General features: G+C 47.8%; 1 protein-coding gene across 1 annotated transcript; it reads left to right on the forward strand.

The window, feature by feature from the left end:
• Positions 1-1776: 1776 nt before the first annotated feature.
• Positions 1777-3053, forward strand: LOC125524423. The gene is made up of 2 exons (XM_048689478.1): positions 1777-2495; positions 2628-3053. Exons 1-2 carry the CDS (start codon positions 2209-2211, stop codon positions 2782-2784), a joined length of 444 nt encoding a protein of 147 aa, XP_048545435.1. The 5' UTR covers positions 1777-2208; the 3' UTR covers positions 2785-3053.
• Positions 3054-12524: the final 9471 nt, after the last annotated feature.

Here is a 12524-nt window from a genome sequence, read left to right on the forward strand (position 1 = left end):
TTGATATGATGCAGCAGTTTGTTTGATATGACAGACACATATATATTTTTGTCACTTTGGAAACTTAATCATGGCATTGTAATAACTTATCATATCTCATTTATGTTATTAATAGTTAGAAAATCTTAAGTTTATCAAGTTAATCATGGAATTGAAATAAGGTACTAGTCCTTTTGTAATAACTTATCACATTTACAAATGCAGGAAAATGGTGTGAATTGTGGTGTTGTAGAGTGGGTTGATGGGCCTTGGCCAACTGTTCTTCAGAGATGTTTGTGCAAGCTATGGGAGATGTTCCATGAGCAGAACTTTGGAAGGGTACATGACAAGGAAAAGTTTGAGAAGGAGTTGGCCAGGCTTAAGAGTGAGCATGAAAGGGAGTTGGCCAAGCTTAGGACTGAAAATGACAAGCTTTGCATTGAGTACACCAAGCTTGTTTATGATGTATCCAAGATATTTGATTGGCAGGATGGTAGGGTGGACAAGTAGGTGTACCAGAAACAAGTGGAGGAGGAAGAACTTGAGAAGAAGAAGAAGGAGCTAGAGGAGAAAGCCATGTTGGAGGTGCAGATGGTGGCCGCCTGCTGGATCAGCGTGGATGCGCTTCGCCACTGCCCTGGCCGCGTGGATTTCCGGATCTGAGCTCGCCGGATCCACAGGAGCCGCGGGCGGTGATGGCTGCTGCGACCGCTGCGCCGGGAAGCTCGAGCTGCCTAGCCATTTGTCCACCTCTGACTGTCCACTGCCCTCCTGGCCGGTGCCGCCTTGGCTCAATAGCTCGCCGCCGACGACATTTGGCTGTGCCGCCGCCATCGCCCACCTAGGTCACTGCGGGGGAGAGGAGGGGGAGAGGAGGGGGAGTGAGAGAGTGTGTGGCCCGACCGCCTACTTTGGTTCCGACCGGACCGCGTCGGCTAACGACCGTTAACTGCCGCGTCGTGAGCGCGCGTGGCCACGTGGGCTGACAGATGGGCCCAATCCGTCAGAAAAACGGTTAAATCGCTAGTCACCATGGGTTTGGGTTTTTTGAAACAGCGGACCGCGCGTTTGGTATCTTTCTAAGAAAAATTAAAAAATGATAGTTTTTTGAAACCTTAGCCTGTAAACTAGTAGTTTTATGCTATTTACTCCAACTTGTCAAGTGCTTGAGGCCCGAGCCAATCTTTGACCATCCTCCAAATTCACAGCGTGAACCGGCATTTACGGAATAGGTGAGTCTCATTGGCCTCTTGCACGTGGTGCAAGACCACAATTCTCCCATCTATTTTTTGCTGCAGTCTATCCGCCGTCCAGATACGTATTATTTGTGCGGCTCACTGCTCTTGGTTGACACTACTCGCTTTCAGTTTGGGCCTCAGAGAGTGGACAGGAGCAGCAGTACGCACCAGCTCAGGCTCAGCTCCAACGGCGAAAGGCACAACAATCGGAGAGGCTGAACAGTCGGAAAAAAAGGAGCGTTCAGTTCAGCAGAACCATCATATGTAAGACGTGGCACCATATAAAAATGTGGCTGTACGTAGAGCCAGAATGCGCCACGACCATGTTTGGTTTTTTAGGCTTAGGATAAGAGACGGCGCTCCATTGTTACTGTCGGTACAGGTTTATGGACCACCTTACCTGTACTTTCATGCTTCTAATCTTCTCTGTTTAATTAACTTGTTTTATTGCTCCAAAGATGGCCATATGCTAGTGGTATCACCAGCTCCAGCAGATCTAGCAGAGTCATTTGGTTGGCTGGATGAACTGCTTGCTGAGGCGGAAGAATTGCTCGTCGTGCAGTGCTCGCGTACGTACGTGCCTACGGGAGCAACAGGCCAGCAGTTAACGCTGTGTGCTGACGATGGGGTCAGCGAACAGATGAAACCTCTGAACCTATTCCCCCTTTCTCTCTGAACCTGAACTCCGGCCGGTTGCTTTCTGTCTCTTCACAAACCTAAGATCGGATCGTAGCACTCTTGCCGCTATCGTTCGGCACGCGCCCTGCATGCCGAACGCAGGTGCAGTCTGGTTCGGTCTCCGAGCTGGTGCGGCCGTCGGTGGCGGACTCGGAAACACGGCCCGCCCTACCGGAGACGGAGTCGGAGTGTCGGACACCCCCATACAGCCGGCCGGGTATAAGTCCATGTACATGACCCAGCCTCCCCTCCATCGACAACAAGGATCGCTCGACAAAATCGCACACGCACGCACAGGAAGGTAGGGAGAGCGATGGCGACGGCGACGGCGCTTCGACACGCGGCGACGAGGCTGGGCGGCGGCGCATGGGCGAAGCTACTGCCAAGGAGGCTCGTCCACGGCGGCGCAAGACCCGCCGCGGCGGACGGCAAGGCCCGCGCCCTGAACCTGATCAAGCAGAAGAGGGAGGAGCTGTTCGACCTGATCGCCGACACGGAGCGGCGGTACGACACGCGGCTCACCAAGGAGGGGTTCCAGAACGCCCGGATGCTCCAGCAGCTCGCCGTGCAGATCGAGCCCAGGCCCAACGACCCGCTCTGGTACGTCACGCGCCCCTCGACCAAAGCATGGATACGCTCGATCGCCGGCTGATCTCCTTCCCTTCTTTGTGACGGCTGGAGGAAGAAGAAGAAGAATTTCTTTTGGATTTGCTGATATGAATTTCGTTGCAGGCGCTCGAAGCGGTTTTCGAAGCTGACCAACGATTTCCTGGGGTGGGCGGGGGCTTGCGTGGCGGGCTACATGCTCACGAAGGAATGGCTTCGTTCCGATAAGGAGGCGGCGCAGGAGAAGATGGCAGATTCCGCATGTGTAGTTAGCAATAACTGAAGCATTGCTTGATCATAGTACTTCCCCAATGTGGACTAACAGCGCCCAATCTATGCTCGTAGAATTCAGTAAATGTCGACCGTCGTTTCATCTTGGACGGTTCGTTCAGAGATGCAGTAAAGGAACGCATAACTCTATTTCAGTTTGCATGTGCTAGAGAGATTTAGTTGATAGGTTCATTTTCTTGCGTGTTTGGTTGATGCAAAACAGAACTTGCAGTTTTTAACTGCGTGGGATTCTGTACTCTGTTATGGTTGATCGAAATTGTATTGCCTTTTGTTCTAACTTCTAATTAATACACATTAAAGCTGCTAGCTTTACCCAAGTTGTCAAACAAAAACATCAGCCAAATAAGCCAACAAGTTAATATTTATTTATGCAATAAGGCGCTTGTGCCATGAATTCTGGCTTTTATACCTGCGCCGAATAGGCTATTATGTAATCAAAACAATCTTGTTGGTCATTTTTTTTTGAGAAGCAAGAGTAGGAAACTACTCTGCAGGGGAGACAAATTCAGCTATCATCAACTGCTGTAGCTCTTCTGGCACGTCGGAGACTTTCACATTAGAGCTTGCAAACATTGCAAGAGCTTGCTTAATGTCCTTAATCAGAGCGAAACACTGGGACCGATCCCCCCCCCCCCCCCCCCCCCCCCCCCCCCCCCGGGCTTCCAGCTCTTGTACGATTAGTTCCAAGATCAATGGACCTCTATAGTATTTTGCTAGCGAACGCAGTCCAGCAAGAGCAGCTTTTGCCTCGGCCTCCTCGACAGTTTGGCTGGGGTCAGATTTCTGCTGATTGACACGACCACATGTCCAGCCCTATCCCTTGCGACTGCACCTGCAGCAGAGACACCAGATTCAGACTGGAAGGCAACATCTGTATTCAGCTTCACAACATCTCCTACTGGAACCGACCACTTCGAGCATTGTGTCGTATGACATGAGGGGCTACTCCCTGCATTCTTGCTGAACCCATCCCCTGCCACCGCCACCTTTTGTAGATCTTCGGCATACTTCCTCAGAAAAATCACAAAACTCATGACTGACTCCCTGCCATTGTGTCTTAGCGTATCCTCTCTCAAGTGCCAACATCTCCAAAACAGCAGCAACAGTTTTGCTCGCATATCCTCTGGTTCCGTGTCCAAGAGCACTTGCAACCAATCATTCCCGGTGTTCCTAAAGGATTTCTCTGCAGGTAAGGGCCACTCTTTCCTCATAGCATCACGAAGAGCCCTGCTCTTTGTGCAAGTGATCACGGCGTGAAATTCATCTTCCTCTCCATTGCCGCGGATACTGCAGGTAGGTTCTAGCTCTAATGTTCTCTTAAACTTGTTTCTCTTTGTGGCCAGGGTATTTGTGGCGACTCTTCATCCAAAAATCCTCACCTTCTCGGGCACCTTAGCTTTCCAAATGAGATCCCAAATGTTACGATCCCCAGCCTCTCCGTTCGAACACGAGGGATTTGTTTGGACACTTTGACTATAGAAGGCTGCAAGCTTGTACGCACTCCTGACCGAAAAGATACCATTCTTCTCAAAATGCCATGCAATGCAATCTTTTGTGTCTGTGTTCGGAATGGGGATTTTGCATATTTCCTCTGCATCAAAACTGTGAAAAATTTGGCGGATTAGGTTCACATTCCATTCCTTCCTCTTTGTGTCCATAAGTTGGTTAACCCAACGCAGCCTAGACCTTTTAATAAACGCAGCCGATTTGAGACCTTCTTTCCTTGGTATCCATTGGTCCCGCTTGATCTAAATACTCTTTCCATCCCCCACTCTCCAGATTAAACCTTTTTTCAGCAACTCCAAACCGAATTCTATGGCTCTCCATACCGGAGACGCATCCGAGGCAAAAACAGTATCCAGAAGCTCACCATTGGGGCAATATTTAGATTTCAAAACTCTCGCGCAAAGGCCATCTGGATTCTGAATTAGCCTCCAGCCCTGTTTGGCTAGGAGCGCCTGGTTAAATAGGTGCATGTCTCTGAATCCAATGCCCCCATCACGCTTGGGCTTAATCATGCGCTCCCATGCCATCCAGTGTACCTTTCTCTGTCCTTCTTCGTCCTCCCACCAAAAGTCTCTAATCATTCTCTCATACTTTTCACAGAAGCCCTTTGAGAACATAAACACACTCATTGCGAAGGTAGGAAGTGCTTGGACTATGGATTTGACGTGAACCTCCTTGGCCGCATAAGACATGAATCTTTCTGAATAATCGTTGCAACGCTTTCCCAATCTATCCATGATGGGCTGGAACTGTTCATCCTTCATCCTCCCTTCCGGGGTAGGCAAACCTAGGTATTTGCTCTCGAATACATCTGATTGTACACCGAGTACAACCTTAATCCCTTCTCTGACTTCGGCAGGGCATTTCTCACTGAATAGGAGCGAGCATTTGCTTGCACTTAGCAGTTGACCCGTGCACTTTTGGAATAAGTCCAGAACCTTCTTAATTGTCTCGGCTTGCTCAATGGAGGGCTTGAAGAAGAGCAGGATGTCATCTGCGAAGAGAAGGTTAGATACACCTGGGCTATTGCGGACAATCTTGATGGGGTTTAAGCTGCCAGCCGTGATCTCTCGGTTTATGAGGTTTACCAGTCCCTCGGCCACAAAAAGAAAAAGGTAAGGACTAAGGGGATCTCCTTGTCGTAGTCCTCTGGATGGATCAAAGGGTTCTAGCAGTTCGCCGTTGCATCTAACTGAGTATCTTACCGATCGAACACACTGCATCACCTAGCTTGTCCATTTATTGCAGAAACCAGTCTTTAGTAGCACTCCTTCAAGAAAACCCCAATCCACTCTATCATATGCTTTGGCCAAATCCAGTTTGTATGCACAGTAGGTGTCTCTTGCGTTTCTGCTGTGCTGAATCTTGTGGAAGCACTCAAAAGCAATGATGGCGTTGTCAGTGATGAGTCTGCCCGGAATGAACGCACTTTGAGTCTCTGAAATGATTTTGTCCAGCATAGGCCCTAGTCGATTCACCAGGCACTTCGACACCACCTTATAGATGACATTACATAAACTGATCGGTCGGTAGTCTTTCAAGGTCTGGGGGTTCTTTCCTTTTGGAATGAGCACAATAACCGTGTCATTTGTACCCTCGAGTAGCACACCGCGCTCAAAGAAATCTAACACTCCTCTTGTCACATCATCCTTGAGCACTGCCCAATTTCTTTGATAAAATCGGGCTGGAAATCCATCTGGCCCGGTGCCTTAAGGGGTCCAATTTGAAACAATGCCTCGCTGATTTCCGTAGCAGAGAAGGGTTTTGTTAGCGTCTCGTTCATGTCCTGTGTCACCTTTGCCGCAAAGAGTTCCAATAATTTGTGTGGATTCACCCCCACCTCCTTCTTGTATAGTTCTCTGAAAAAAGACCTGGACATATCTTCCAAACCGGCCTTATCCTCCACCCAAACACCACTGGAATCTTTCAGTTTTATAATGTCATTCGTTTTCTTCCTCCAGGTCGCTTTCCTCTGAAACCACTTAGTATTTCGATCTCCTTCCCTAATAAAAGTTACTCTTGATCTCTGTCTCCACATGATTTCCTCTCATAGTAGAAGTTCATCAAGCTCTTTTGATAGTTTATTTACCTCATATTGTTGCTCGTGGGAGTTAGGGAGGCTCCATAATACACTTAACTTTCTCCTGATCTCTGCTGTTTGTTTGATTACCGAGCCAAAATCCTTCTGTGCCCAGTTCCTCAAATCCTTCTGCATAGCCATTAGCTTTTCCCCAACCCGCTTCAAATTCCTAGTAGGGCCCCCTCTCCTCCACGAGTCCTCTATCGCAGGTTGGAGTGTGTTCACACGTTCCCACATCTGTTCATATCTAAACTTTTTTGCACCACTACCTGCTTTCGGTCTCCACTTCCGTCTCTGTCCAAGCCGTAGGAGAATGGGCAAATGATCTGAACGTGATGAACAAATGTGCTCCAGTGTGGCGTTCCTGAAGTGATCAGACCAGTCCGGAGATGCAACCGCTCGATCCAGACGAGCCCGTACACTGTTTCTTCCATCTTGTTTATTATTAAAGGTCCAAACTGGACCTCTAAATCCCAGATCGAACAAATTACAGTCAGCGAGAGCCGCACAGAAATTTTCCATATATCTCTCTGATCTTTTTGAGGCCTAGATGTGTTCAGATTGCCACATGGTTTCGTTAAAATCACCGATCATGAGCCACGACAAATTAGCTGTGTCCTTTATCCTCCGTAACAATGTCCACATGTGGTGTCGTTCGTGGGCCTTCGGTTCCCCGTACACAAAAGTTGCACGCCATTGAAATCCAAGAGGGCTCAACCGAATCAACACATCGATGTATCTCGCCCCCACGGCAATCTTCTTTATTTCAATATTTTCATCATAAAATAGGGCAATGCCGGCACCTTTCCCAATGCCGGGTTGCGCGATACAGTGACGAAGGCCTAGCCTCCACTTTAAGTTTTTGACATACTTATTGTTTTGCCGAGTTTCGGAGAGGTAAACGAGCTTGTATGTGTGCACGAGACACACGAGCTCTTGAACTGTGCGAGGTTGCCCGAGGCCTCGACAGTTCCAACTTAGGAGCGTCATGGCTCCTGGCGGCTGCCTTCCTCGGCGTCCGCCAGTTGCGGTCATCTCTTTTTTCAATGCAAGTTTGCACACTCTACGTGGTCAGTCATCCAAATAGAGTCCAATTTGTATTCGTCCACAAGTGTTGCCAATATTTTTGGTCATTGGTTGGACGGCATTTCAAATAGGTTCAAAAATCTAATTCGGGTGGGAGCATATGCCTTATTATGGGCACTCTGGCTATGTAGGAATGATTTTATTTTCGAGGGCAAAAACACCTCTCCTTTGCAGGTTATTTTCCGATGTACGCACTCGCTTCGTACGTGGTCTACACTACACCGAACAAAGTATCAACCGCTATTCAAGACGGTGTGTACGCGGTTGGAGCGGGTGGCCAGGGAGGTCTTCACTCAGCATGGGTGCCAACATAATCTACGGATAGCCGCACCAACTCCTTCGACATAGGCGGACAGTCGGTCCTATATGATCCTACTGTTGCTGATATGTCGCTTTTTTATGTTCTTTCAATTTGTTTTTGTTTGGCTATGTGCATTTTAGTTATGCAAAGGCCGGGTGATGCTCATTATATTTTGTATCCGCTTGATGTTACATTTTGAGTCAATTAGAATGCCCTTTATCAGAAAAAATTGTAAAACGAGAGGCTGGAAGCGCATGCCGGGGCAGGGGCGCATTGCGTGTTTATATAGGCCAGACATGCGGCTAAGATTACAAAGGAGGTTAGGGATAGGTTAGGTGTGGATTGATCTCCAAGCTAAGCTAACTACCAAGATCTAATCACAACAACCTAACCTATCCTAACTACAACACGCACGCCACATATCTAGCCGGCACAGTTTACAACATAGCGTGGCAAGGCATACAATGATGTTTAACACTCCCCCTCAATCACAACTATCTAAGTTGAGATTGCGTCGAAAGACCTCCAGCTGCCGCAGCGATAATGGTTTAGTAAAGCCATCTGCTACTTGATCATGAGTAGGTACAAATTGAATATTCAAAAGCTTGTCAGCAACTCTTTCACGAACAAAATGATAATCAATCTCAATGTGCTTTGTTCTAGCATGAAAGACAGGATTGGCAGAGAGATAAGTAGCTCCAAGATTGTCACACCACAGTGAGGCAGCAGGCAAATGACGAATACCCAATTCTGTCAGCATATTTTGAACCCAAATAATCTCAGCAGTGGCATTTGCTAAGGCCTTGTACTCAGCTTCTGTGCTTGACCTGGACACAGTGGCTTGCTTACGTGCACTCCAAGAAATCAGATTGCCACCAAAGAATACTGCAAAACCTCCAGTGGACCGCCGATCATCAGGACAACCTGCCCAGTCTGCATCTGAAAATGCACTAACAAGTGTAGAGTCTGACTTGGAAAGTTTGAGACCATGGCTCTTGGTTGCCTAAAGGTACCAAAGAATTCTTTTTACTGCTGTCCAATGAGTGCTAGTGGGTGCATGGAGAAACTGGCATACTTTGTTGACTGAAAAACATATATCTGGCCTGGTTAAAGTCAAATATTGCAAAGCTCCTACCACACTTCTGTACCTGGTGGAGTCCTCGGCTCCAAGTACCTCTCCATCATAAAGAGACAACTTCTCTGAAGTGGACAACGGGGTTGGAGAGGGTTTGCAACCTTTCATGCGTACTCGCTCAAGGATATCTTGTACATATTTTTCTTGGGACAGAAAGATTCCACGAGCCACATGCTTCACCTCGATGCCAAGAAAAAAGTGAAGAGTACCCAAATCCTTGAGAGCAAAATCCATGCGCAGATCCTGAAGAAGAGAATCAACTACCCTAACGGAGGAGCTGGTGACAATAATATCATCAACATAAATAAGCATAAAAATGGTCACTCCATGCCGATGATAAAAAATCAGTGAGTTATCCCCCTTGGAAGCAGCAAAACCAAGAGACTGTAACTTGGAGTACAGGCGATAATACCAGGCTCTGGGTGCTTGTTTCAAACCATAGATTGCTTTGTCAAGCTTGCAGACATGTCGTGGTAAAGCTAAATTTTCATACCCAGGAGGCTGCCTCATAAACACCTCTTCTTCCAGAACACCATGCAAAAACGCGTTCTTTACATCTAGTTGTCGCATGCACCAGTTTCTAGATATTGCAGCTGAAAGAATCAACCTAATGGTAGCAGCTTTTACCACAGGGCTAAAAGTATCCTCGTAATCAATCCCGTACCTTTGCTTAAAGCCTTTTGCCATAAGGCGTGCCTTGTACCTGTCAATCGTGCCATCAGACTTGCGTTTTACCTTGTAAACCCACTTGCAATCGATCACATTTCTCCCTCTGACCGGTGGAACCAAGTGCCATGTCTTGTTTGCTACGAGGGCTGAAAATTCTTCGTCCATAGCCTGCTTCCACTTGGAGTCAGCAAGAGCATCATGCAGATTCTTGGGTTCACCTGTGGCACAAAAAGAACCCCAACGAACACAACCATCTTTATATACCTTAGGCTTGGTAATACCACTTTGTGACCGGGTATGTGATCGGGCAGGAGGCGGCTGAGGTGGTTGAGCTTGCTCAAGTTGTAGACGATTTTGCATGGAGGAGACCACGGAGTCAGATGCAGAAAATCCCGAAGCGCCCTCTTGCGGCAACCCAGGCTGATCCGGTGCGGCAGCCGATGGCGAACTGCCACTTGGCAGTTCTGGAGCGGCCACATCCCTCGAGGAAGATCGCGCCATGTCAGAGTCCGTGCGCCTCGCCTCGTGAGGGCCAGGTGGACCCCGCCCAGCCGGGCTGACCGACCCACCAGGAGACCGCACGCCCTCCCAGGCCGGGGACAGCACGATAGTGCACCTGGCGGGCCCACTAGAGGAGAGCGGGACAGGGCGCCCGCCTGGCCGCCTGTCTGTCGGCGCGGATCCCGGCGAGGATTCACCTGACGCTGCTGCGGGCGCGGATCCCGCTGCCGATTCGCCTGGCGCGGCTGCAGCAGTGGATCCCGAGGCCGCCGGATCTTCTGTGGCTGTATCAGAATCCCCAGGGTGCTGCATAAAATCATAAGAATTTTCACCAAAGTCTTCAATATTTTGCTGCCCTGTTTCCTGCACACTTTCAGCTGGGTCATTAGCATTGGACAAGGACATATTATCAGCAGTAAAATCAGCTCCCCCTTGAGCAAAAGAAGGAGACGGCAAGAGGTGAGAGGGCAGGAGAAGCAATTCTTTGCGAAGTTGAGCGCCGACATTTGAATGGAGACTTGCGAAAGGAAAAACTTGCTCATCAAAAATGACATCACGGGACACATACACATGACCAGAAGAGATATCAAGGCATTTGTAACCTTTATGAAGGGTATTGTACCCTAGTAAGGCACATTGCTTGGACCTAAATTCAAGCTTGTGCTTGTTAAAAGGGCGCAAGTTTGGCCAGACGGCACACCCAAAAATGCGGAGAAAAGAGTAGTTGGGCTTGGTGCCAAAGAGTCGTTCTAGAGGTGTTTGGTTCTTGATAACTCTGCCGGGGATACGGTTAATAAGATAGACCGCAGTGAGAAACGCTTCGTCCCAAAATTTAAGTGGCATAAATCCATGAGCAAGTAAAGAGAGACCAACTTCTACGATGTGCCTATGTTTTCTTTTTGTGGAGCCGTTCTGCTGATGAGCATGCGGACAAGAAACGTGGTGTGTGATGCCAATGTGCTCAAAAAATGAGCTCAACCGTTGGTACTCCCCACCCCAATCGGTTTGCATGGCAATGATTTTACGATCAAAGAGACGTTCAACATGAGCTTGGAAAAGGCGAAATTTGACATCAGATTTATTTTTGAGCAAATATATCCAGCTAAACTTGCTAAAATCATCGATAAAACTGACATAGTATTTCTGCCTTCCTACAGAGACGGGTCCAGGACCCCAAACATCTGAAAAAATCAGTTCTAAAGGAGCTGTGGATTCACTAGTTGAACGAGAACAAGGTAACTGATGGCTCTTGGCCATCTGACATGCATCACATGAAGGAAATATGCCCTAGAGGCAATAATAAAGTTATTATTTATTTCCTTATATCATGATAAATGTTTATTATTCATGCTAGAATTGTATTAACCGGAAACATAATACATGTGTGAATACATAGACAAACAGAGTGTCACTAGTATGCCTCTACTAGACTAGCTCGTTAATCAAAGATGGTTATGTTTCCTAACCATGAACAAAGAGTTGTTGTTTGATTAACGGTATCACATCATTAGGTGAATGATCTGATTGACATGACCCATTCCATTAGCTTAGCACCCGATCGTTTAGTATGTTGCTATTGCTTTCTTCATGACTTATACATGTTCCTATGACTATGAGATTATGCAACAAAGTTTGCCGGAGGAACACTTTGTGTGCTACCAAACATCACAACGTAAATGGGTGATTATAAAGGTGCTCTACAGGTGTCTCCAAAGGTACATGTTGGGTTGGCGTATTTCGAGATTAAGATTTGTCACTCCGATTGTCGGAGAGGTATCGCTGGGCCCTCTCGGTAATGCACATCACATAAGCCTTGCAAGCATTGCAACTAATGAGTTAGTTGTGAGATGATGTATTACGGAACGAGTAAAGAGACTTGCCGGTAACGAGATTGAACTAGGTATTGAGATACCGACGATCGAATCTCGGGCAAGTAACATACCGATGACAAAGGGAACAACGTATGTTGTTATGCAGTCTGACTGATAAAAGATCTTCGTAGAATATGTAGGAGCCAATATGAGCATCCAGGTTCCGCTATTGGTTATTGACCGGAGATGTGTCTCGGTCATGTCTACATTGTTCTCGAACCCGTAGGGTCCGCACGCTTAAGGTTTCGATGACAGTTATATTATGAGTTTATGAGTTTTGATGTACCGAAGTTTGTTCGGAGTCCCGGATGTGATCACGGACATGACGAGGAGTCTCGAAATGGTCGAGACATAAAGATTGATATATTGGAAGCCTATATTTGGATATCGGAAGTCTTCCGGGTGAAATCGGGATTTTACCGGAGTACCGGGAGGTTACCGGAACCCCCCGGGAGGTATATGGGCTTTAGTGGGCTTTAGTGGAAGAGAGGAGAGGTGGCCAGAGCTGGGCCGTGCGCCCCTCCCCCCTAGTCCGAATAGGACAAGGAGAGGGGGCCGACGCCCCCCTTCCTTCTCTCTCTCC

Source organism: Triticum urartu, chromosome 7 (assembly GCF_003073215.2).
Source record: "Triticum urartu cultivar G1812 chromosome 7, Tu2.1, whole genome shotgun sequence".
Lineage (NCBI taxonomy): Eukaryota > Viridiplantae > Streptophyta > Magnoliopsida > Poales > Poaceae > Triticum > Triticum urartu.

Bases quoted from the DNA above. Each gene is read 5' to 3' on its own strand.
- LOC125524423 (XM_048689478.1), top strand. From the start codon at position 2,209: ATGGCGACGGCGACGGCGCTTCGACACGCGGCGACGAGGCTGGGCGGC. The intron at 2,496-2,627 runs GTACGTCACGCG...ATTTCGTTGCAG, and splicing joins AGGCCCAACGACCCGCTCTG to GCGCTCGAAGCGGTTTTCGA.